This window comes from Ascaphus truei, chromosome 2, assembly GCF_040206685.1.
Source record: "Ascaphus truei isolate aAscTru1 chromosome 2, aAscTru1.hap1, whole genome shotgun sequence".
NCBI lineage: Eukaryota > Metazoa > Chordata > Amphibia > Anura > Ascaphidae > Ascaphus > Ascaphus truei.
Window position 1 is genome coordinate 388,576,457 of NC_134484.1, and position 27,822 is coordinate 388,604,278.

General features: G+C 41.9%; 1 protein-coding gene across 2 annotated transcripts in view; it reads left to right on the forward strand.

Annotated features, from left to right (window-relative positions):
* DGKB (diacylglycerol kinase beta) overlaps positions 1 to 27,822 on the forward strand; it is an 895,737-nt gene that overhangs the window by 146,321 nt on the left and 721,594 nt on the right. For both annotated transcript variants that reach the window (XM_075587224.1, XM_075587223.1), the window contains 3 exons: positions 12 to 61; positions 1,063 to 1,137; positions 3,130 to 3,249. In XM_075587224.1, the coding sequence (XP_075443339.1) occupies positions 12 to 61; positions 1,063 to 1,137; positions 3,130 to 3,249 (245 nt within the window). The remainder of the gene's footprint in view (positions 1 to 11; positions 62 to 1,062; positions 1,138 to 3,129; positions 3,250 to 27,822) is intronic.

Here is a 27,822-nt window from a genome sequence, read left to right on the forward strand (position 1 = left end):
TTTTATTGTAGTTATGTTTCGACTGTATGACACAGATGGAAATGGGCACCTGGATAGCACGGTAAATTCCTTTAACTATTTGGCATGATATAGTATTATGGTATCTTATCTTTGAAATAAGTTTTTGGGTGCAAGCAATTAGGCAGTGGTGCTCAAACTAAGTCCCAAGAGCCACCAACAGGGCATGTTTTAAAGATATCTCTGCTTTAGCGCAGGTGACTCAATCAAAATGAGCCGCTGATTGAGCCACCTGTGCTGATGCATAGATATCCTTAAAATATTAGTTGTTGGTAGCATTTGAGGACTGAGTTTGTACAACACTTCAATAAGGGATATAGGCAATTTCAGCACTGAAGGTCTTAAACATGGCCATGTTGACTGGAATTAACACTGTTGATAACAGAAATACAGAAATAAGAGTTAATAATCCAACAAGTAGCACTTTCTGTGATATGTTTAGACTCAGTGGGGCTATGTATGAAGGCAAAAGTGGAGTAACTCTGGGACAAAACAAACTGCACCAGATGTACTGTATCAAATAAAAAACGTCCTATTGATTTTTTATTGGATTCTTCGTAGACACATTTTTGGCAGATTTTTTGCCACAGAATTATAAAACGTTTGTGTGCATAAACATGCTTCCTCACATCTACTCACAGTGACATCTGTAATTATTGGAAAAGAAGATTTGACAGAAATGTCAACTAGATATTTGCAGTGTAGATGACAAAATGAAATATTCCTATTGTGTGTTTTTAACTTTATACATGTACATTATGTAGGCAGCAGAACTTAATACTGTTGTCTAGCAACATAAATACTGTACAACCAATTTTATCTGTTTTGCCTAACAGTTCTAAGCAACATAATTAAAATTGTACTACCATAATTAAAATATTTTATTCATTAATAATGTCAATCGGGGCATTACTTCATGTAAACTACCATTGACTTCAATGGTAAAGTCATACAATAGTGTCGCAAATGGCACGATAACAGTTTAATAATTAAGCCCCAAAGAGTCAGTATAGTATGGAATTAATATGTTCGTTTTTCTTTTAGGAGTTGGAAAATATAATTACACAGATGATGCACGTTGCGGAATATTTAGAATGGGATGTGACAGAGCTTAGTCCAGTAAGCAAATATTATATGTATATATTAACAATGAATACTAATATTATATTATAATTAGTAAAGTATTTGCCCAAATCTTGGTAATTATCAGTACAAAGTGTGTAACTGTTTTGCAAAGTCTCTGAATGGAAATAACTTTTCCGAGACTACACTATACACTGGTGCTTAGTATAACCAGACAGTACTATACACTTTGCCGCACATTATGCTGGACCATGCTGACACACTGACAATGCCAAATACAGAGCTTACACGCTAATGTATAATATATAAACACAGAGCTTACATTGTAAAGTATAGATACAGAACCTTCCAGACCTCTTGTTTGAAGTAGGCACTCTGGAAGAACTACAGTAGTTGGACTTAAAGCTGCATTACCACTGTAGAATTTATTAACATCACAGTAAATATATGCCTAATAATTTATATACGACCCTATCATAGTGTATATGATATTTTAATGTGTTCCTGTTATGCACTTTTATACTATATTGCATTATTCAAGTACCTTTTATTATCAAATGTATTTAAAAATACATTACCACACAATTAAATATTATATATATCATCCCAGAGCCACATTTAAATTATTATACATATATTTTAATTGTTTTACATCAGTTATATGGTGTCAATACAGCTTTATACTTAAAGTAGGCGGTAAGAAGACATGTTTTGGGAATCCTAGTTACCCTCGCCTCTTTCCTTTCCCGTCTCCTCTTACTCTCCTCACCCTTCCATTTTACCCTCAACAGCAGTGTCCCACAGAGCATATTCAAAGTTGCTGATTAGGAGCAGAGCGGGTGATGTGAAATCAGTGTGACACATGGTGTCACGCCGTTGCATCAGCAGGAACATGCAAAGGCTACCCGGGGACAACTATGGGCCAGGCATACCTTGCGATAGCTCCTGCTGCAGTCAAGTGGGGTAGCAGCATAGGACAGTGAAGAGTCAGCGCATACGGTTGCTCTCTCATATGTCCCGCCCCATGGTGCACTACCAGTCATGCTATGCAAGCCGGGAAAAATGCTCAGTGTGCCGCATGGGGCCAGAAGGCCTTATGCTCTAATGAATAGATACAGAACACTAATCCACTGATTTTACACTCTAATGTATAGATACAGAGCACTAATCCACTGATTTGACACTCTAATGTATAGATATAGAACACTAATCCATAAAGTGTACACCCTAGCTATTGAGCTAGGTCTGATAAAATAAAAGGAGAGGGCATCTAAAAAGGGGAAGAGGTGGAGAAGGTGGAGGGACAGCAGAGGGTAAATGGGGAGGACCATGGGGGGTAAATGTAGGGGGCAGCAGGGGTAAATGGGGAAGGCAGGGGAGGGTAAATGGAGGGCAACAGTGGATGGTAAAAAGACGGGGCAGCAGAGGGTAAACTGAGGGGGACAGAAGAAGGTAAATAGAGTGGGCAGCTGAGGATAAATGGAGAGGGGAAGCAAAGGCTAAGTGGAGGGGAAGAGGAGTTTAAATGAAGGTGGAAAGCAGGGGATAATGGAGGGAAGCAGCAAAGGGTTTGTAAAGGAGTAAAGGAGAGGAGTGTAAAAGGAGGGGGCAACAGAGGGTAAAGTAAATAAGGGGGGGATTTGGAAGCAATGAAGGGTGAAAGGAGGGGGTGGCAGAAGGTAAAAGGAGGGGGCATTGTGTATTGAAAGAAGCCGGGTAGTGGAGGATACATGGGTTGCAGCAGATATTTAATGGGTGGTGAGCAGATAGTAAATGCAGAGGGAAGCAGAAGGTAAATGAAGGGGGGAGACGGAGGTTAAGTGAAGGGAGATAGTGAAGGGTAAAGAGCAGGCAGCGTAAGATAAATAAAGTGAAGCATTTTCAGCTCTACGCAAGAGCCTATGCCTATAGAATTAATTGATTATTTAGTTGTGAAAAAATATCAATGCTTTCTATTCATTAGAAACTGCAGGTCAATATAGATGTAATGGTTCACCATTAAAAGTGTTTGTAATTTTATATTTTTAGATACTTCATGAAATGATGGAAGAAATTGATTATGACCGTGATGGAACGGTGTCATTAGAGGAATGGGTTCAGGGAGGGATGACAACAATCCCTCTTCTTGTTCTTCTTGGTTTAGAAAATGTAAGTGTGTTTTAATATTATTTCAAAAATTCATATTTCACAAATCTCAAGAACATATTGGTGCACAGTTCTATGTGCACTACTGTGTTTACATTGGATACAAAACATATTTGTCCTGCAATTTGAAACCCATACAGTATTTTTAAGTATTTCTGAAATGTTATTCCATACACCTACAGTAAGCAAACTTAAAGTAAATTGCAATTGTTAAGGTTTTTTTTGTTTGAACAAATGTACAGTACATTTTAGTTAGTATACCACTTGGGCCCAGATCCAGAGAACTCCAATAAATACGTTAACATGATGTTAACCTAAGTGCATCTTCAAATTTCAATAATATTAGGTTAAGTCATGTTTTGGGCCAGAAAGGGCATTACATAACAGATGTTAGTGATAATTGTATGCAAAATATATTTTCCCAATAACAATGCCTATCCACAAAGGTCTGTTAAAGGAATGTAACGAGAAGTTATTTAAGTCATACCTAAAAGTGGTGTTACTCCCATGCAAACCCTGAAATATGGATTTTTGTAAAGTACCAAGAGTCTTTTATAGATGATATATATTCATCCATAAACACATGCGTTAACTACAACGGGCCTCTGTTGATAGAGGGAGCACAGAGGGAGTGAATATTACACCTGAGTCAGGGAATTCCCCAAAATGTTCTGCACTTTACACTTTCTGTTAATAAAGCAAATATTTCACTGGTGTCGTGATGAGACCTTCTTTGAATAGTGCACCATTAGAAGACTTCTTTTCCAAAACACTCCACTATACAATATGTGGAGAGATACATGTGAACAAAACAAAACACCTGAAATACATTGAAAAGGTGCTAATTTCAATCAGTTATATACACTTTGCATATACAAATTAGCACATATCCCAGGTATCTCGTGTATCTCAGATGTGTTCAGTTTTGTTCAAGTATCTCTCCAGATATTTTATAAGGGACAGATTTTGGGGTGGTATATAAATAACTTGGTACTTTATAAAAAAAATAGAACTTTTTTGCTCTCTCTCCTCTCTCTCTTTTTGGGTGTTGCTGGAACTAATGGCACCTGTAGGTAAGATATGCTTAACGCCATGGCATTTGAAGCTAACGCAAGTCATTTAGTCTATGACAATGAGAAATACAATAGCCATTGTTTTTGCATTTAATTAGCTTGGTGAATGTGTGTTAACCTTAGGCAAAATTATGTCTGTTACTGATTTTGATAATGTAGTGTTATGAACTCTGAGTTAATGGACCTATTTGGATCTGGCCCAAAGTGCCACTTACAGTATAATTTAGTGAAAGTTACTGCTTTGCACATAGCCATTTTCAAGTGATCATGTGCATTTCATTAATCTACCTCTTATAAAATAAATCACAGTTTAAAAAATAAAAATGTTGCTATCAAATAAACATCTAAATCCAAACATGTAGGAACTGCTGAACTGCTAGAAACAACTTTGTTTATTTTTATAACAATAAAAACTTATATATTCATCTCTTTCATTCTTTAATCTTCAGTGTCTATTTAGAATTTCACCACAGGGAAAGCTAGCCTGAAGAAGTGACATACTGCGGGTTCACAAAATGTATCAGGGGTGTGATTTTCTTCCTGCCTCTACCAGAGAGATGCCAAATGGATGTTGAAGATTGACATAAAAACCTTAATACATTAGCTCTATGATGCTTATTCTATATGCATCAAAGCTGCAGATCAGGCCTTCTTCAGACAAAATTCCTCATTTAATATTTGGCCGAAAACGGCTTGATCTGCTGCTTTGGTGGATAAAGAGTAAACGCCTATTCCACATACTCGGAAGAGATTATTCAGGCCATTTTTGGCCAAACTTCAATGCAGATTTTCAGATGAGTACAGCCACTTCGCATACATAGATTTACCCCCTGAGAGATACAAACAATGAGGCCCAGATCCACAAAGCTCAGTTATTGACTTAATGACTTAATGTTAACTTAATTTAACACCTCGTTAAGTACTAACAGGTGTCTTTAAAGCTCACAAATGTAGTGTTACATTTCAGCTGTAATGGACCCCTGCGTTAGTGTAATGGACGTTAGTGCAAATTATCTTCAAAGCATGTGCTCCCTCTATCAACAGAGGCCCGTTGTAGTTAACGCAGCCAGCGATTTAACAAAACATTACGTAGTTATTACCTAAAGCGTGTATGAGAGAGAGAGAGAGAGAGAGAGAGAGAGAGATTCATGAGCAGTGAAAATTAAATAAAAGTTTTGCACCTCTCTATTTTTAACCATTTTGTAAAAAAAAATTGTAACTTAAAATTGTATTGATTTTCAAGACAAAGCATAATACACAATCCTTCCATTGTTTCAAGTTACATCCAAATAAAAACATAACACACTAAAGAACATAAATACATGGGAAAGGGGGATGTGGCTCTTTTCTTGTGTTGCATATCCCTGTAAATCGATCGTACTTCCTGTTCTCACACCCTGTGCGGTCCGACCTATGCTCACTTCTCGAACCCGACAAGCCCAGCGCTGTAATATTTTACCAGCCATCAGACGAGAATGCACCTCTGACTATCAAAGCAGAATTGTGGTACCGTTCACTCCTGGGATGTCTGTCTGGGCCTGCCATAAAAGCCAGACTTTTTGGAATTTGACGCCAGAGTCATTAACTAAACTTGTTCATTTCTCCATTTTGTAACATTTTTAATACACCTTTTCAGACATACTATAGATTGACATCACAGCAAGGGATTTAGAAATCTGTGGAGTGAATAATGTTATGTTGAAGAGATTGGTTAAGGGTTACATGACACACCTGGATGCCTTTATTAAGTGTTTACTGTACTATTTTGAGAAAAGTTGGAAAATCGTGTTCCTTACCGGGTTGTTAGGGGCTGGAATCGGACACATACCCTTACTGGATGTACTCTCATCCAGGAAGTCAAATCCAAAAATATAAACTAGCAAAATCTTTGCTCAGTTTTCTTTGTACACAGGCGGCACATTTTATTTGAGTGCGGCTAGCTCCACAAGCCTGGGGATGCCCCGGCATGCTAGCCGCACTCCCTCGGCGTGCCACGCGTCATCGACGCGCGGTCACGCGTCATCGGGTGCCTGCGCCCCCTGCACGCGCGTCCAGGGCTCCCCGAGGGAGCCCTGGTGTCCCGCGATGTGGGGGACGGCGGCAGGGGGTTCCAGGGGACCCGGCGGACCCGACAGCGGGAGGGAGAAAGCCCCGATCGGAGGGCGCTCCTCCGTGTCTTCGGCGCGCGCCCGGCACCCTCTGGCGCGCGCCAGGTTACTGCTGTGGCCGAGAACGGGAAAATGCTCGAATAAACTCGGCCGCAGCAGTATTCTATTGACTTGCCAATCATACAAAAGTTTCAAACTTGAGTTTTTTCCAGAAATCCTTGTAGCCTGAATATTCATTACTTGGACCTGACAGCACTGTAATAAGTAACCTACTCAATGTGCCTATGTATGCTTGAGTATATCTGCAGTTACATGTATTATATTATTATCTATAACAGGAAGAAATAGTGTGTGAGGCTCTTTAAAAGATTGTATAGTTTCAGAGTCTTGTTTTTTTTTTTTGAGCCATTAGGATGCAGGCATGATAACGGACCCTCCAACATTTTGTAGATAGAAAATAGGTACCACTGTGGTTTCTCTACTCATCCTGAACAGAGGTGCAGTACTTCCAGGCAATACATATGAAAGTCACATAACCTACAGTATCCATCTTACAATGCACAACAAACTTTCTGTGTAATACAGGATCTACAACTTGTCTTACAGGAATATGTAGTGAGCCTGCTAAAAAAGTATAGTTGCAGAGTATGTAATAATAAACAACATTTTAAATCTGAATGTAGTTTCAATTTAATTTACAGTATAATATTTCAATTCTTCTGTATACTTTAAGAAAAAAAGAATATAGACCTATTTTAGCAAACATTTTACGTAAGATTAAAGAACTTTGTGATTTTTTTAAATTAAGCCAAAACCACCAAAGAATCTAGACAGTGAGGAAAAAGGCAACTCACTTGAACTCGATTCTTTTTGCATGTGCTCCATATCTTCAATTTGATGTACAGAAAATAATTGTTCAATCAAAAAATAGTACATCATGCCATTATATTAAGTTTGCTTGATCATCTCTGTTATTTAGCTTCTCAAGAGTAAAGACAAGTCCAAATCCGTTTCCTGGAATTTCCCATTTTCCCCCCTCAAAATCCATCATTGTAATGTAAAGAAAGTACAATGGATTAATCTGACGTAGGAAAATTGAAAACAAAACACTGGCTGATTAATCGGTTGTTAAAAATTAAAACCAAGTAGCATCATATTTGTAATAAAAAAATTAACATTGTGTACATTGAATACAATTTTTTCAGTCCACAATTAAGTAAATGCTTTGCACATTAATTAAATATAGCATGATTGACACACATTCCTTTTTTTAGTACTAGACAAGGAATATGTGTCAATCATGCTGTATATTGCCTAGTTTTTCTCCTATACCTAGTTTAAATCCATAATCCCCCACCACATACACAACCTCTAGTGCCCTGGGACTGGTAGGGGCAGTGGGAGTTAGAACAGTTTCTATCACATTATGTAATTTTTTAAATAAAACATCAGGACTCAGAGCTGTATATATCTTTTTTTAATCAAAACTATGCATACATACATTTTCATGTCTATTAATCATGTTGTTGATGCAGACACTGACTGTTTTTTTGTTTTTTTTAACATACAGCATGAATATTATGCAATTGGTGGGTGGCTTCCAGATGACAATGGTAAATTCTGACAGATGTGTTGGAAACGGGTGTAGCACTGCCTGCCTGGCACAGAACAGATGGTACTTAAGGGGCTGGCTTGTTTGAGACACCACTACTACTTGATGTTCAACATTATAATAGGACTAATATATGAAGCCACAATTACTTGCTTTGTCCCTATGATAATGATGTGGATGATAGTATGGTGGTTCGTGAATCATCATATGACAGAGGGTAAGATCACTTAAGTAACTGAATTCTAGCCAAGGTGATAATTAACCCTACATTATGTGGTGTCAGCAACCAGTTACAATAGCGTTTGTTAAAACCAGGTAGTAATTAGATGCTCTGACTCATGTCAGCCATCCACAGGGATTACCCAAAGTAACATAGCTGGTCAGTATTTCAAGAGATGCAAATCTTCATATAGACTTACAGTATTAGAACAAAAAGAATGATTTCTGCGCTCCTGGTGTGAATATAATAAAACTTACATATATTTCTTTCTGCCAGCCTTAAACATTCACCTAATCTTGGAGGGTGATGTGCAGACTGACACTGAAGTGTGATATATCTGAACTAATTGGAAAAATGGTAGGGGCTCTTTCCTGAAGGGAGGAGACATACACCTCGAAGGAAATGCTATGTAAAGCAGATGATCCAATAAGCCTACCCCTATGATGTTTCAGTGACACTATATTAAAATGCCCTTATGGAGTATGAAGCAAGGAAAAGGATTGGACTAATATTTGTGAATGACTATTGTGAATGATATTACCGCGCTCCTCGCTATAGAAGTTTGCTGCTGATAAAAATATAGGCCTTACATATAGAAAAACAAAAAGAACAATTCCTGCGATCCTACCAATTAGGCTAAAATAAAATTGTGATCTCATGAATACGGGTTATTTCGTTTCACCCTTTGGCCAATGCATTAGAAGCCTGCAGCCAACGTCAAGGCATAACTGAATTTGGAGGTACTGTACCTAAACTGAATATATGTAATTATTGTCCCATGGACTAGTGAAAATGTGAGAAAGCCCTGAAGGGGTTAAATAAAGCAAATGCTTATTGTGAGTAGTGCAAATAAAGCTGGCTAAAGCCAGTATCATAGTTACCTTACTATAAAGGTAAACTATGGGTGCACAAATTCCCTGGTGTGAATATAATTAAATTTACATATATTTATTTCTGCCAGCCTAAGGCCCCGGACATGTTTGCTGCGTGCTTGCGGAAGCGTGCTGACGCACGCTCCCGCTCAGCACTGAACCCCTACAGCCGCAATTAGAGCGGCTTTAGTAGGGGCTCACCTGCGCTTCCGCATGCTTGCGGAAGCGCAGGTCTTGGGGGAATTTAAAATTCCCCCGCTTGCCGGCGAGACAGGCCGGTCACGTGAGCTGTTCGCCCAATGAGGGCGAACCAGCTCCGTGACGTCACTGGCCCGCCCCCGGCCAGTGACGCGCCTGCCCCTGGACCGCCCCCGGACCGCCCCCTGACGGATGCTGAGAGCGCTTGCGGTAAGCAACCGCAAGGCCAGGGAAAGCACCCGCTTTCCCTGCGCCTCAGCGTGCCTCAGCACGCCAGCAGGGACCATGGACTCGGCCTTATACTTTACATTCACCTTGGAGGGTGATGTGCAGACTGACACGGAAGTGTTGTATACCTGTACTAATTAGAAACATGGTAGGGGCTCTTTCCTGGAGGGAGGAGACATACACCTCCAAGGAAATGCTATGTAAAGCAGATGAGCCAATAAGCCATCCACAGGGATTACCCAAAAGTCCTATAGCAGGTCAGTATTTCAAGAGATGCAAATCTTCATATAGAAAACAGATACAGACAGGCACCTTCAGAGAAAAGTCCAACAAATGTCCAGATGTGCTAATACTGTAGTGCCGACGATTATTCTAAAACAAACCTGGGGCAATCTCCAAAAAGACCCAGGTACATGCTGGGTATATGCTGGGTACATGCTGCAACATTTCACACATTTCTGCAGACAGACTAATGGCCCATCGGATTAACAGCGAGGGTCCCTGGCAGTCCCATTCAAATTTAATGGGACTGCCATGAACTCCTGCTGTGTTAATCCGATGGGCCATTAGCCTCTGCAGAAATGTCACACAGCATGTACCTGGCTAGTTTAAGGCAAGTTTAAGGCACGTTTTAGAATACTCATTGGCTCGTCTGTACATGGATGCATAAAGTCCTTGTGAGGTAATCCAATCCTGTGCACATGGACCAGCTTTTATAGCTCTGTAGATGACGTCATGTAATATGTGAAATCAAACAGACAGAAAAATCATAGTGTATAATGCTAATAAAGGCCAACACACATCAAATGCTAACGAAGACCAACAACACATACAAACAAACACAACATATAACATAGAAACAAACAAAAGCTGTATAAACAGTTAAGCTAGTTTATTAAAAATCTATTTAAAAGAACAACAAAGTTCCATAAAAAGGAGATGGCTTGTTGATGATGATCTGGTGGTATAACCAGAATCCTACTTACAACACAGCAGATACAAGAAGCAAGTAAGTCCAACTGGGGCAAACAGCTTCCGGTCTGTCGTCCATCAGCTAGGGACGTCTGCAGATACGTCCAATACCGCCAATGCACTCCGTAGTAGGGATCAGACACCGGGTGCGCTCCTCGGGGAAACAGGCACTAGCACAGTAAGTAGAAGTATACACCACACTTGACACACTAAAAACAGTCCCTCCGAGATAGCCTTGACCTCCGACACTTTGGGTGTTGCTGTATTGTGTTGTTGGGCCCCACCCACTAGATAGTTCAAATAATCTTTAAATATTATATATGGAATATTTGATAGTTTTGGGTCATGTCAATAACACAATCATGATGGATGATATCGTGGTGGTGGCAGTGGCAGGAGATAAACAATTGAAAACTGAACAAGTGAGGCGCTGTGCAGATGCAAATCTACTAATGTTGCACACTGGCCTGTGCCACCTCTGCTGGTAGTAGTTGTGCTAATTGACATCTCTGCTTACTGGTGGTGGCAGCCAGGGCACTGATATTGGTGAGTGACACTCACACAGCCATATAGACAGTTATTATTGCATGGTATTTTTAAAGTGTAGCTATATATGCTGGTAGAAGTGTTAATTATCTACTAGATACTCTATCCATGACATAGCCTCTTGAATGTTGGGACAGGGGCTGTATATTTGGAAGGAATAAGATGTTTATTCATCTTGATTATAGAGAGCCTTTCCACGCTGCCATGGGACAGTTTTGTTCGGCAGTCGGTTAGATTTGCACCAGCTGTATTAAACACTCTGACATCACACTTGTAGGAGGAGAACTCAGCCAATCCATTGTCACCTTTGCAAGAGCAGGCCATCTTTTGATTTTAGTAGCCCAGTATTCGCAGGATAAGAGTTATGAGGAAGGAATTAACGATCACCATGTCTATAGCACTAGTACTATCAGAGGTGCCTGCTGCTTTTGAGCTAGTGCGAACCATGCTATAGTGAAAGAGCATTTTCCAATATGGAGGGCCATGTCTTTGGCTGCTATTACTTGCTGCTGCAACCAAGTTGGAACCATTATCTCCCATCACAAACCCAACCTCTAGTGCCCTTGAAATTAGCCACTGCTGTATTAAATTCTATATTTTTGTTAATACATCAGAAGCTGTGTGTGCCTTTTCTTCAAAACTCTGCATACTGTACATAAAGTGGCATGTCTGCGGAACATTTTGATGCTGCAGACATTGGCTGTCTTTTTTTCCATGACATTTTGTGGTTTGACAATAGTAAAAACATATCCAATGGGCAGTAACAGTTAGGTAGTCACTGCCTCCATGACCACTGCTCCACATGTCAGTAGTATGGTGTACCCTACTTCCCTCCAACTGTGCTTGGGTGTCAACCACTAATGCAACAACTTTGCTGTACAGTTTGGGAAGTGACTTGTAAGAGACATAAGATCTGCTTGTTATGGTCCAACTTGGTTCACAGCTTTTAATAAGCTCTCTGAATCCCTCAGATTCAACCAATTTGAATGGCAACAAGTCTATAGAAAGCATTTTAGATAAATTGCCATTCAGCACCAGAGTACTTTCATTTGTGCGGTGGATTTTTTCCACCTTATCAAACACTTCCCAAACTGTGAGCTGCTGCTGTGGCATTGGGGTGATGCATATCCTGCTTCTTATACTAGTAGTAGGCACTCACATCATCATGTTTGCTTTGCAATCTGATGCTGTGCAGAACAGCATGTCTAGCACCCACGCCATCATCATCATCATCACTGCTATGGATTATCATAATCCCACATTCCTCTAAATCAACAGGATCAAATGCATTGTCACCATGAAAAAAATGTGATTGTGTTAAGTCTACTGACGCCAGTAACCTATTGTGTCCCTCTCCATCTGTATCATTACACTGTGTTGTCTGATAGCTGCAAAGCCTCTTTGTGTTATGCTGGCTATCTAGAGTTGCCTGTCATTTTGTGTGGTGGTGATGTGTCATAAGAGCGCTTTTGAAGAGGTGCAAGATGGTACCTGGCTTACCCCTTTTCACAATAGTTCTACCTAAGCAACATGTTGCTCTAACACGATCCTTTGAGGGTTTAAAATAATGCCACACAATGTTTCTTGCTGTTTTATTTGAAGTATGGGCAATGGGAGACGTAATTGGTGTCTGTGGATGAACTTGTGAATGTAATCGTAGTCGTCTATGTTGCGGCGCAGGTGGTATTGGCTCTGGTTGGTCAACATCATCATTGTCTTTTTAACAACCGGAACCCCGACTGGTCATAGTGATGATGACGTCTGTGTAATGATAATGTTGATGGCTTCTGTTTATTAAATAATGAATATACAACGTTGTATTTGTTTATTATTATTATTATTATTGTTGTTGTTGTTATTATTTTTACCGCTTGTATTGATCACTTACTTGTTATTAAATCTATATTTTTACAATCGTGAAGAACAATCACAGTATCATCACTTTTATCTGTAACATTATCATATTTATCATCATTACCCAGGTAACCACAAGTGCCACTTAAATCACAGTCTTTAACAGCATCAGCAGCATCCTCTTCATCACCAGCATCCTCATTCATAACAAGTGATATTTGAACAGATGAATTATCAAGTACACCACACTGCTTCTCAAAGTCCTCAACTCACTGAGATTTAATTTGTGACTCTTCCACTTCAACATCTGACTGCTCTTCAGAGTCTAGTAACATCAATGTCAGAATGTATTCTGCACTTATTGTTTTTTTGGACTTTGACAAGAAGTATAAGCTGTTTGAAAATAACGTAATAGTGGGCTTGTTGTTGGCACTTGCAGCAGAAACTGCTGTTGGTTTCAGTGGTAGTAGTGGTAGTGGTGGTATAACATTTGCACTCACCACAAACAAGGCAGGATCCTGGTACTGAGGTGGGAAAGTATAAAACTGCACACCCACAGCAGCCGAGGTATGCCTAGAGGGTGGGTAGTCAAGATCGCCGGGTCTGGGTTGGAGTGACTGGGTTAGTCGTGATACTTGCCAAAGTCGTGGGTAGGCGCCAAGAGGATAGTTAGAGTCCGTAATGCTGTGGTCTAGGGTTGGAGCCAGGAGAGTAGTGAATGGTCCATTAGCCGTGGTCAAGAATGGAGAAGGTTGTTGGATGGTCTGAGGCAAGCTGGGGTCGATAATCCAGAGCAGGGTCCAAAGTCTAGCCGTGTCGGTACACAGGGAAGCATGCAGCAACAGGTTAAACACAACAGAAGGCACAAGGCAGAGACGTGGGAACACAAGGCTACCAATAACTATGCTCAGCCAAAGAGGAAGTGACAGAGCTGAGCATATATGGAGGCTGGAGTCCAATGAGAGAAGGGGGTGGAGCGGAGGAGCGACCTCTGCGGAGGCAGGGATAGGCTGTGAGAGGCAGGAGACAGGTGAGGGCGATATCAGAGTTGACGCGCACCTGGGGAGAAGTGCACGTTATGTGTATGTGCTGCACGGAGCGGTCGCGTGGCACAAGCGGAGGGGCGAGCTAAGCTCCGTCGGAACTGTGAAAGCACTGCGTGGGCGCGCCTGCTCGGTTAGGTGGGCGGGAGGCTGTACAGCAAGAGGCAAGGAGGAAGCACACCGCGGGGGACGCACTCTCAAACCACTTGTAGCGGGAGGCTGTGCAGGAGGGAACACGCAAGGGACATGTTCCCTGAATCCTTACAGGTGGTAGTGGGCTTTGTTTATATTTCAGTACAACTAACAGTTTTAGTTACATTCTCAATATTATGCTTCCCTTTTAGTTTCAGAAGTATTAGCTAGGGATAGGGACATAGCCGGCTGACTTGAACTTCCACTTATACTTGCTGTAACTGTTATGATTACTTTGATTGCTAGTTGTAGCTGGATCATCACCAGTACCAACAGCACAATATGTATTCAAAAGACTGGAACTGGTATTTCAACTATTAGACGTGCTGACTTCACCTTTGTTTTATATATTTTATATATATATATATATATATATATATATATATATATATATATATATATTATATATATATTACATATATATATATATATATATATATATATATATATATATATATACAGTTTACAGTTTTCAACAAACCTATACATTTGCTCGCCCCAGGCGAGTGGATTTAACCCCCTGGCGAGTAAATATTGGCCCAAGCAGCACACGTTTGGTACTAGGTGGCGAGTAGATTCTTTTGTGTGGCGAGTAGATTTTTTGGTGATTTGTCAACCACTGTATATATATATATATATACAGTGTTCGACAAACCTATACATTTGCACGCCCCGGGCGAGTGGGTTTAACATCGTGGCGAGATCCTATTGGACCAAGCAGCACACGTGTTGTACTAGATGAGGAGTAGATTTTTTTGTTCGGCGAGTAGATTTTTTGAGCCAATACGATACCGTGGTGAGACGAAATCACAGACAACACTCCAATGGGTGGTCAACAAATATATTGTAGTTAACAAGACACCATAACCGACGTTTCGGTCCACAAGCGGGACCTTTCTCAACCTTCACCTTGAGAAAGGTCCCGCTTGCGGACCGAAACGTCGGTTATGGTGTTTTGTTAACTACAATATATTTTTTGACCACCCTTTGGAGTGCTGCCTGTGATTTCGTCTCACACGGTATTGTATTGCCTATCATACTATATAGGATTTGCACCCACTATATTGACTATCTTGACGGAGTGCCTGCTGTTGTTCCCTGCTTTATGATATATATATATATATATTTATATATATATAAAAAGTAGATTTTACCAGATTGGAGTCCGGAAAAAACGAGACAGCACACAGTCCAGTAGGTCCAATAAAGCTGTATTCAGTGTAACATGGCACCACCTCCAACGTTTCGGTCAACCAATCGTGACCTTCCTCAGGGACATGCAAAGCTTGCAAAGTTTGCACGTCCCTGAGGAAGGTCACGCTTGGTTGACCGAAACGTTGGAGGTGGTGCCATGTTACACTGAATACAGCTTTATTGGACCTACTGGACTGTGTGCTGTCTCGTTTTTTCCGGACTCCAATCTGGTAAAATCTACTTTTTACATGTGCATATGGGACAAGCATCAGCATTTCTTCATTTGTTTACAGTGTGCCAACTGAGTGTGATTTTTTCATATATATATATATATATATATATATATATATATATATACAGTGTTCGACAATTATATACATTTACTCGCCCGGGGCGGGTGGATTTAACCCCTGGGCGAGTAAATATTGGCCCTAACAGCACACATGTGTTTTTTAAATATCCCGCGCTCGCGCTGCTGCTTTTCCCGCGCTCGCGCTGGAGAAAAAAATAAGCCGGAGGCGGGTTCCTGTTGTTGGGGGAGATTACCCCGCGTCTGGCTCTCTGAGCAGTGGCCTCCCTCCTCAGCGCTTCCACTCCTCCCCCTTCCGGCAGCCAGCACTTCCACGCCTGTCTGCCTCAAGCCCCTGCAGGGCCATCTGTCGCCCCCCCTCCCTCCCATCGGGCCATCCGCCCCCCCCCTCCCATCGGGCCATCCGCCCCCCCCCTCCCATCGGGCCATCCGCCCCCCCCTCCCCCTCTCCCATCGGGCCATCCATCAGCCCTGCTCTTCTCCTGCTCTGATGGCCAGCTCAGATGTTAGCAGGGGAAATCCCCTAAGCGGAGCTACTCCCTGCTCTAAGCAGGGGAAATCCCCTAACCGGAGCTACTCCCTGCTCTAAGCCTGCTCTAAGCAGGGGAAATCCGTCACCCGGTGCTGCCCCCGCTGCCATGTGCGACCCCTCCTGCCGTGTGGGGGGCCCACTACCGTGCAGGTGAGTGAGTGTTTGTGTGTGTGTGTGTGTGTGAGTGACATACTGTGTGTGTGTGTGTTTGTCTGAGTGAGAGTGAGTGTCTGTGTGTCTGAGTGTGTCACCCTCTCTCTCTCTCTCCCTCTCCCTGTGTCACCCTCCCTCTCTCTGTGTCACCCTCTCCCTCTCCCTGTGTCACCCTCTCCCTCTCCCTGTGTCACCCTCTCCCTCTCCTTGTGTCACCCTCTCCCTGTGTCACCCTCTCCCTGTGTCACCCTCTCCCTGTGTCACCCTCTCCCTGTGTCACTCTCCCTCTCCCTGTGTCACCCTCCCTCTCCCTGTGTCACCCTCCCTCTCCCTGTGTCACCCACCCTCTCCCTGTGTCACCTACCCTCTCCCTCTCCCTGTCACCCTCTCCCTCTCCCTGTGTCACTCTCCCTCTCCCTGTGTCACCCTCCCTCTCCTTGTGTCACCCTCCCTCTCCCTGTGTCACCCTCCCCCTCTCCCGTCACCCTCCCTCTCTCCCTGTCACCCTCCCTCTCCCTGTGTCACCTACCCTCTCCCTGTGTCACCTACCCTCTCCCTCTCCTTGTGTCACCCTCTCCCTCTCCCTGTGTCACCCTCCCTCTCCCTGTGTCACCCTCCCTCTCCCTGTGTCACCCTCCCTCTCCCTGTGTCACCCTCTCCGTCTCCCTGTGTCGCCCTCTCCCTCTCCCTGTCACCCTCCCTCTCCCTGTGTCACCCTCCCCCTCTCCCTGTCACCCTCCCCCTCTCCCTGTGTCACCCTCCCACTCTCCCTGTCACCCTCCCTCTCCCTGTCACCCTCCCTCTCCCTGTCACCCTCCCTGTCACCCTCCCTCTCCCTGTGTCACCCACCCTCTCCCTGTGTCACACACCCTCTCCCTGTGTCACCCACCCTCTCCCTGTGTCACCCACCCTCTCCCTGTGTCACCCACCCTCTTCCTGTGTCACCCTCCCTCTCCCTGTGTCACCCTCCCTCTCCCTGTGTCACCCTCTCCGTCTCCCTGTGTCGCCCTCTCCCTCTGTCTGTCACCCTCTCCCTCTCTCTGTCACCCTCTCCCTCTCTCTGTCACCCTCTCCCTCTCTCTGTCACTGTCTCCCTCTCTCTGTCTCCCTCTCCCTCTCTGTCGCACTCTCTTCTTCGCTCTCTCTGTCGCACTCTCTCTTTGTCTCTCATTCTCTCAGAGTGTGTGTCTCTCATTCTCTCTCTTTCTCCGTGTGTCTCTCTTTCTCTCTCTTTCTCTGTGTGTCTCTCTTTCTCTCTGTGTGTGTGTGGGTGTGCCACTCTCTGTGTGTGTGTGTGTGTGTGTGTCTGTCTGTCTGTCTGTCTCTCTCTGTCTGTTTCTCTCTGTGAAGCGTCGACGTCCAGACACTGGTTAAGGAGTTCAGGAAACTAGTCATTCACATCTGGCTTTTATTTCTAGATCCGACATTGACACACACACACACGTCTAATTGTAGTATAATGTAATACAATAAATACATTTATGTCAAAAATGAATGTTGTTCTGACTAGGAATTTATTAAATGTATTTATATATTTTATTTTAAAGCGGCTTTGGGGGCGGGAGTAGGGGCGGAGTTGGGGGGCGGGACTAGGGGCGGAGTTGGGGGCGGGACTAGTTGGCGAGTAGATTTTTTGGTTGGGCGAGTAGATTTTTGGGTGATTTCTCGAACACTGTATATATATATATATATATATATATATATATATATATATATAAAAAGAAGAACAGAGAGCGCACGTCCCATAGTGTAAAACAGTACATTTAATCAATAAAAAGGACAAGGGGATTAAGGACACTCACAAGGGTAAGAGATAAAAAGGCAATTTGTGATATATATAATCACCACCAGCAAGGCCACACCGTCCTGGAACACATCAGATGGTATACGGTCCCTCCGGTTCACCTCCAGCAATAGTCGGGTATTTAGGAACAAGGTCTCTCAGTGTCCGTGCAGTAAAGAGATTCTTTCAGCCTCAGATCAGCTCCATGCGCTCTCCGGCCGTAAAGCGCGCACTGCGTGATGACGTAGTGTCGTGGTAGCGTGCCCTGACGTGTTTCGTCACGACAGTGACTTTTTCAAAGGGTATGTAAGCTAGGGGGAGGGCTCGGTATTTATGGACTCATTTAATCAGAAAGGAGTGGCATCGGAACAGCCAGAGGCCAATCGCCAGTGTCCAGACATGAAACCCAGGCACTGGCGATGGGCCAATGAGAACCACCGAGTCAAACCTGACAGCACAAATACTGATATAAAAAAAATGGTATACATAGATAAACTACAAATATAATTAAATATAATGTGCAATATTACCAATTTTAACCACTAATCAGGACAGGTGGATATAGAATAAAATAAATAAATCAATAACATACATTCACAGAGGGAATTGTACAAGATAATAATGATAATAAAACTCTCTCAATATTAAAAACATCATAATCCATGCATGGGCGCTGACATCAGCTGATGGACATGTAACATATACATAAAATTAATTCATAATAAAGGAAGACCCTTATTTAACAACAATTCATTATATAACAACCAATAAGATATATAAACATAAATATGTATTATGAATCTAAAGACCAATGATTTAATAATTCTAACCTCACTAGACTAACGAAAAAGAATTAAAACAAATGAGTATAAAAATAGAATTAAATATAAAAAAATATTAAAAACTATAAAGAATTGGGAAGGATAGGGGAGGGAAGGAAGGGGGGGGTGAGGAATGAAAATTACACTACGGGAGGGGAGAGGGGGAAATTACTGTAACAAAGGAAAGGGGATGGCAGAGTCAATAGAACAGGACTGGGGATTACACCAAAGTACTAGTGTCTAAACATTCATTGAGTCCACCAGGGGTTAAAGTTCCCAACTGGTGGATCCAATATGTCTCCCTCCGACACAACATTTTGAAACGATCCCCCCCTCTAGCAGAGGTAGGAATGTGTTCAATACCCATAATCTTTAATGAGTCTGGACTCTTATTGTGAAAGCATCTAAAATGTTTAGAAAGACTATGGGCATTTAAACCATGCAACACATTCCTCCTATGCTCGAGGAATCGGGTACTGAGGGATCGTGTGGTGCGACCAACATATTGCTGGCCGCAACCACATTGTATAAGGTAGATCACATAGGTGCTAAGGCAATTAATACTGCCCTCACCTCATGTTTCCCACCTTTCCGAAGGGAGACAAACTCCGCTGAAACAATTAAATGCTTACATGTGATGCAACGGCCTCTGCCACACCTGTGGTTACCATAGGGCCCACAGGTGTGGCATTGGCAGCCCCATCAATCCTTGATAATGTACTCGGAGCTAGAATTGTTTTAATATTTCTGGCCTTCTGTATTCCTGTATATTATTGGTGGTCTCTCAGGAAGAATATTACCCAAATGGGGATCGCACTTCAAGATACTCCCAGTGGGAATTTAGTATACCCCTAATAGTTCCAAATGACTGATTAAAAGTGGTGATGAACCTAGGATTCCCATCGATGTTATTCGATCCACTCCCAGGTTTACCGTAACCCACATTGTCTTAATGGAGTCTTTAGATTTCTTGAGTAACGTAGATCTGTCAGCTGCCCGTGCCCTACCGAAAGAGTCGTGACAAGAACGGGGTCATAACCCTTCACGGCAAAATTTGTTACTTAGATTGATTGATTAATCCAAGAAATCGCTCTCTTTGGTGCAGTTCCTTTTCAAACGATAGAACTCCCCAAAGGTATATTTCTGAGCCACTGTGCATGGTGATTGCTGGATGAGTGGACGTAGTTGTTAACTGAAACCGGCTTGAAATGAGTGTTAGTGATAATGTTCCCTTCTGTATCCGAGGTCAAATTGGGATCCAGGAAAACTACAGAAGTGGAACTAATTTCAAATGTGAATTTCAAGCCTAGTTCATTGTGATCAAAGGAACTCAGGACATCAGAAAAAACTGTGCTATCACCCTCCCAAATCATAATAATATCATGAATGAAACAGCCATAGTAAACAAGGCCCGCCCCCAGTTCGGCATTACGCCAAATGGATGTTTCTTCCCAATAGCCCATATAGAGATTGGCATAACTGGGGGCAAACCTCGTACCCATGGCCGTTCCACAAATTTGCAAGTAAAACAAATCCTCAAAAGAAAAATAATTGTGCGTTAAAATAAAAGTGATACTATCCAATAAAAATCTTTTGTGAATTGTGGGAATAGAGGGATCCGTGTTGAGCCAGAAGTCAATCGCCCTGACCCCCCTGGAATGATCAATGCACGTGTATAATGAAGACACGTCGCATATAATCCACCAGTCCTGTTCTATTGACTCTGCCATCCCCTTTCCTTTGTTACAGTAATTTCCCCCTCTCCCCCTCCCGTAGTGTAATTTTCATTCCTCACCCCCCGCCCCCCCCTCCCTTCCTTCCCTCCCCTATCCTTCCTAATTCTTTATAGTTTTTAATAATTTTTTATATTTAATTCTATTTTTATACTCATTTGTTTTAATTCTTTTCGTTAGTCTAGTGAGGTTAGAATTATTAAATCATTGGTCTTTAGATTCATAATACATATTTATGTTTATATATCTTATTGGTTGTTATATACTGAATTGTTGTTAAATAAGGGTCTTCCTTTATTAATGAATTAATTTTATGTATATGTTACATGTCCATCAGCTGATGTCAGCGCCCATGCATGGATTATGATGTTTTTAATATTGAGAGAGTTTTATTATCATTATTATCTTGTACAATTCCCTCTGTGAATGTATGTTATTGATTTATTTATTTTATTCTATATCCACCTGTCCTGATTAGTGGTTAAAATTGGTAATATTGCACATTATATTTAATTATATTTGTAGTTTATCTATGTATACCATTTTTTTTTACATCAGTATTTGTGCTGTCAGGGTTTGACTCGTGGGTCTCATTGGCCCATCGCCAGTGTCTGGGTTTCATATCTGGACACTGGCGATTGGGCCTCTGGCTGCTCCGATGCCACTCCTTTCTGATTAAATGAGTCCCATAAATACCGAGCCCTCCCCCTAGCTGATATTCCCTTTGAAAAAGTCACTGTCGTGACGAAACGCATCAGGGCACGCTACCACGACACTACGTCATCACGCAGTGCGCGCTTTACGGCCGAGAGAGCGCATGGAGCTGATCTGAGGCTGAAAGAATCTCTTTACTGCACGGACGCTGAGAGACCTTGTTCCTAATCACCCGACTATTGCTGAAGGTGAACCGGAGGACCGGTACCATCTGATGTGTTCCAGGACGGTGTTGCCCTTGCTGGTGGTGATTATATATATCACAAATTGCCTTTTTATCTCTTACCCTTGTGAGTGTTCTTAATCCCCTTGTCCTTTTTATTGATTAAATGTACTGTTTTACACTATGGGACGTGCGCTCTCTGTTCTTCTTTTTCTATAGTGTTTCTGTTGGAATTGGTCATTCCTTCTGAGAGCAGCCGTGGATCCCTGAACAGCATCTCATATCATCATTGATTTTACACTGGACTTGTACCAAGGGTTGGACTTTCCTCCATTTTTTGTTCCCCCTCCCGATTTTTTCCCTGTTTGATTTAATATTAACACATTTTTCATATATTTTTTCACATATTTCAATTTTTTCAAATTCACTGTTTGTTATCATTTTTTGCTAGATTGATTTATATTGTATTTTGATCAATAATGCACTAAACATTTGCACGTTAATATTTATTTATTTTACTTTTACCTGATTTCACGAGTGGCACTACTGAAATCTCTCTCTCTCTCTCTCTCTCTCTCTCTCTCTCTCTCTCTCTCTCCTCTCTCTCTCTCTCTCTCTCTCTTTCTCTCTCTCTCTCTCTCTCTCTCTCTCTCTCTCTCTCTCTCTCTCTCTCTCTTGCAACAAATTACTTCATGTTGAGGCTGCACCTCTATTTATGCTTCTCCGTCTCATCTGTGGATCACAGATTACTTTTTTGGTTCAAATTATTCATCCTTCGCCCCAAATTGTTAGCGAATTTTTTAGTGGAAAAGGTGGATTGTCCTTTATGAGACTGATCCACGGACCAAAGTAATGGGCCAATCTGAGGCGGATCCAAATCCACCCCCAAAAAATGTGCTCATCTTTACTCAAGAGTAGACTTATATAACTCCTGAAACACTGAGATACCTGTGAACACACTAGATAATCTATCTCCTCTCCAGCAAAACCCCGTATTTCTGTGTCAATTCTTCTCTGGCAAAATTAGACAATTTCTTTCAAAATGTAGCATTTTTATTTGGCTTTTCAAAAGTTAAAATTTCTAGCGAATGTTTTTTTTTTTTTTATTTTCTAACTTTTTAAAAATGTTTAAGCAAAGCATTGGGGTATCAAACATAAACAGCCGTGCACATTTCTCCTCAAGAGTTCATCTTACAAAAGCCGAATAAAACAAATACAGTATAAAGGCTGTTTTACTAAACTCAAGCTCTTGGTGAACTGTTTATTTAGTTGATCAAAAAATATTTGATTGATGATCATTTCTTTTCACACTTTATTGGATGGCAAGGCAAGTCTTACCACATTGAATATTAAATAAGCTGCTTTCTGTTTATAACCACTAGATGACATTAGTGCTGTAGGTTGATATTGCTGGGAAATCCTTACAGCATTTAACTACTTACTTGCCTCTCTTTCTTACTTCCACTTTTATTAAGTGGTACTATGCTTGCTCTTCTCCATCTGGAACTGCACCTGTTAATAGTGACTGGTAGTTGTGTTAATGGTGTTGCTCAGTACAGACCCTTAGCTCTTTTAATTAACAAAAAAAAAACACAGAGTTCAAATATAACGAGCTCAACTTTAAAGATTATTCTACATTATTCTACAGTATGTCTATATGTAAAATATATTTGCATTAGATTCAGTTCCCAATCAGTGGATCTTCCAATTACCAGAATATTCATAGTGCATTATTATATATATATATATATATATATATATATATAGTTATACAGTTATACAGTTATACAGTGTATGTATATATATATATATATATATATATATATATATATATATATTATATATATATATATATATATATATATATATATATATATATATATACTGTATGTAATAATCAAAAAGAAAAAATATATGTACATAATATACAGTATATATATATATACATATATAAATGAACATGGTGAGATGGTATATATATATATATACCATCTTACTATGTTAATTTATTGAATCTTTTGCTGCTGGCAACAACTGGATGCAATTTTATGTTTATTATAGTCAATTACATCTATTGTTTATCTAAATAATGTTCTGCAGCAATGAAAGAACAGTCTGTCGACCTTGAGAAATAATTTTCTCAGATAGCATATGATTTAAGGAAATTATATGTGAAAAACTGCCAATATAACCATACTGTTTACAAAATAGATTAACAATTTTGGGGTTACATTTTCCATCTACTGTAAATACTGTTGTATAAGCTTTTTTTTAATACTTATGTAACACAATTCCCCCCACCCCCAACCCCCACCCCCAATCGCAGATAAGGACCATGTGGGGAACTCTACATGTATTACCAGATGTGGTGCAATACCTGCCAGGCTCACAGGAGCCTGAACCTCTGCCATAGGGAGCCTGGGGTGTATACTGGAACGTACTTACAGCACCTCCACCTGTGCAGGATTCTAAAGTGTAGAATAACCCCTGACACAGGACCCACATACAGTAACCACATAACACCAGGTTATGTATAAAAAGTTTACTATATGTAGAACAGAATAATAACAATATAACAGTGTCACTCTATAACACTAGATCTTGCAGGGCCATAACCCAACACCATATCCCCCAACACCGTGTACCCAAGAGTCCTAAACCCACCAAAGTGTGAGACAGCGCTGCCCACTAGTTTGAGATGATGGTTGGTGCACGTGTTGTGAGGAAGGTACTTGCCCGGGTGTGTCCACACCCGGGCGCGCAGATGCTTTACTTGGAATCCCTTGATCTAGAATCCCACGTTGTGATTCGCCTCTGCGATGGATGGCTCCCACATGGAGTGATCCACCTTTGGAAAGTCTCTTATCTCTGCTACTACAGAGGATAATTCACCTTCAGCAATAGTGCCCAGGATATTCACTCTTCCTGGCTGTGGCCCTCACTTATTACTGATGCTACAAGACCCTGTCCCTATCCTAAGGGAAGTCCCTGCAGAAGCCACAAGCTGATGGGTGAGTTGGGGCCAAATTGGGGCCTAAGGGGGTATCTGGCCTAGTACAGGGGCCACCTGCTCCCTGTACATACAACCTACCCTCTCTGCATCTTATCTCCAACTAACTAACAAGCCCTCAGCGCGCCAAATGTATCCTTCTCCTGCAGGAGATCTCTGCCGCGCAATTGGCTCCCTGGTGTAACATGGATAGCAGCCCCAGTGGGCTGCTGGGTCTTGGTTCTGACCTTCAACTGCTCCAGCGCTACTTGTAATGGCTGTCGCTCACTCTGGTGTGCATGAGCGAGCTCAGGAAGACCCTGCTCTATGGCACGCCTCATCAGCGCATGCACGACCATACCGCAGCTGCGTGTGCACAGCCAAGATGGCGGTGCCCACTGAGAGACCCGCCGGAGTTCCCTGCGAACCTATTACCAGTACCACTTCCCCGCAACCTCCCATCAGACAGCGGAGGTAAGGGGAGTTCAGAAATAACTCTGACCGGAGGGGATCTGGCTACACTTAGAATACAGTTCTTGCCAGCTTTTTTTTTATACATCCACCAATTCTTTAGTGGACAGATCTACTTAGATTAGCGGTCACTACCACTAAAGTAATTTAGGGGTTATCTCCTCTGGCTACCCACAAAGGAGGCCTAACCGGTCTCCCCGGGGCAACTACCCCCTTCAAAACACCACTCTGCCCCAACAAACCCATACAGGAATGGGCAAAAGCCCTAATAGTCAAATATGGCTAATAGTGCTTTTGACTATTCAAACATACAGTAAAATAAAAATTACATGAATAAATATTTGACTTACCGATGCCAGGATCAAGGCCATCCTCCTCATCCTCCTCTTCATTCTCTCCATCGATGAAGAAATGGTCAATGTCCAACCATTAAAACACCAGTAGCCCCTTCATTACCTTAGTGGTTACTGTCACTAAGTTAATTAAGGGGTTACTGTTGTTTTAATAGGTACTATAGTTGCCCCATGGTGGGTGTTAGGCCTCCCGGGAGGGTTGTGGGAGGGATTAACATATTAATTAGTTGTTGCTACGCTAAGGTAATTAAAGGGTTTACACATCCCACCACCCACCCTGGTGGCGTAACCATCCACTCAGTTATTCAATTAACCCCTTTAGTATCCCCGTTAATACAATCAAATACAGCACAATCAAAACAAACACAAGCCATTTATTTAATTGATTGCCACTGTTGTTATCTATGGCCTCAATAGAGGAACAGACAGCCACATTGGTAATCAATGGGCACCCTACTATACACCCCCTCAACCCCCAACCACACTCCCCCCCACACACACAGTAATGGTCAAAATCCCTATTAGCCATAACTGACTAATAGTGATTTTGCCCGTTCAAAAACAATCAATAGTCAGCAACCCTATTTTAAATTAAGGTTGTACTTACCCCTGCCAGGATGAAGGTCATGCTTGTTCTCTTCAGTGACATCAACCACACAACACAGTACAAATTACACCATTCCCAGAAATACTTGCCAATAAATGGTTCTACAAAGCTTAACGTTACATCATTCTCAAATATCATGATTGCCTGGTGAACACACATAAATAATCCTTTTAATTGGTACAGATACACGTTGGGAGTGAACAACTTGGATATGTTAATGTAAAACCTTGCACTTCAGCAAGTCACCTGACATCATCACATAGGTATTTAAAGGAGAGCAATTACCTGTGCATTCACAGCTACAGACCTGGAAATGATGCGAATGTTTATGAGACGGAGGAAGATTCTATTGACGAAAGGCTTGCTGATGGAGAGGATGTCACAGGCTAAGAAAGGGACAGGGACAGAGGCAGGGGACAGTGGCAGGGACAGTGACAGGACAGGCACGCGGACAGGAGAGGTCGAGGCAGAGGGAGAGGGCAAGGAGATGAGAGGAGAAGAGAGAGGAGAGAAGTTGTGCCTCGTCCTCCTTTGTACAGGGAGATAACCCTGTTAGATGGGATGAGTGAGGAGGAGATTGTAAGTCGCTATCATTTGAGTTCAGCAGCAATCTTAGCTCTTTATGAAGAGATATGTGGAGATTTAGATTTTGTGACAGCCAGAGGTCGTGCAGTCCCTGGGCTTGTTAAAATGCTGTGCTCATTACATTATCTTGCTTCCGCGTCATTCAGACAACTGTGGGCATAGTGGGCGGGGTCTCGCAATCTACATTCTCGCGGGCCTTTACCCAGTTTCTATGGGCACTGAATAGACTCGCTAGGAATTATATTCATTTTCCTACAGAGCACACAGAGTGGCTGGAAGTCAGGAATGGCTTTTATACCATAGCCGGGATACCATGTGTGATGGGTGCAATCGATTGCACCCATGTTGCTTTGATCCCGCCTAGTCAGAGTGAGCATGCTTACCGCAACCGTAAGCACTACCATTCCCTGAATGTACAGGTGGTATGCGATGCCACGATGAAGATTATGCATGTGATAGCCAAATTCCCTGGTTCCAGTCACGATTCCTCTATCCTCAGAAACTCATCATTCTTCCATGCTTTCAAAAAGGCTATTTTGGACCTGGTTGGCTGGTGGGTGAGTACATATTATGATGTGTTAACAAACAACTCTTGGTTTTCTAGGAAATGTTGTATGTAATAATGTTAACACAAATTGTTTCATATTTGTGCACGATGGATTATAGTGACTCAGGATACGGAATTAGGCCGTGGCTGTTGACTCCTGTGGCAAAACCCTCAATGTGAAGCAGAGGAGAGGTACAATGTTGCCCATATATCTACGCAATCCATCATATAGAGGACATTTGGGCTTCTCAAGACACGATTTAGGTGTCTCGATAGAACTGGTCGGCACTTCAATATAAGCCTGCTAAAGTGTCTGATATTATAATTGCATGTTGCATTTTGCACAATGTGGCACTCCGCAATAATGTACAAACAGACATATGTCAGGGCTTGGAGGAGGAGCATCCCGTCAATTTATCAGCTGACACTGACCAAACAGCCAGTGGTGTTGAGACACGTCTGAATGTCATAAACACATTTTTTTCATGTAAGCAAATACATATCTGTTCATAGTACTACATAGATGTATTCATTCTTTGTTATGATAAATACATTTGTCCAAATACCATTCACTTAGGAAACAGATGAATATGGTTTGCACACCTTTCTCTTCTCTGCTGTGTGGACAATTGCATGTGGCACCGGTATGTCATTCATCAACGGGTTGTATTATACTTCTTACAGTACCACTAGGTGAGGAAAT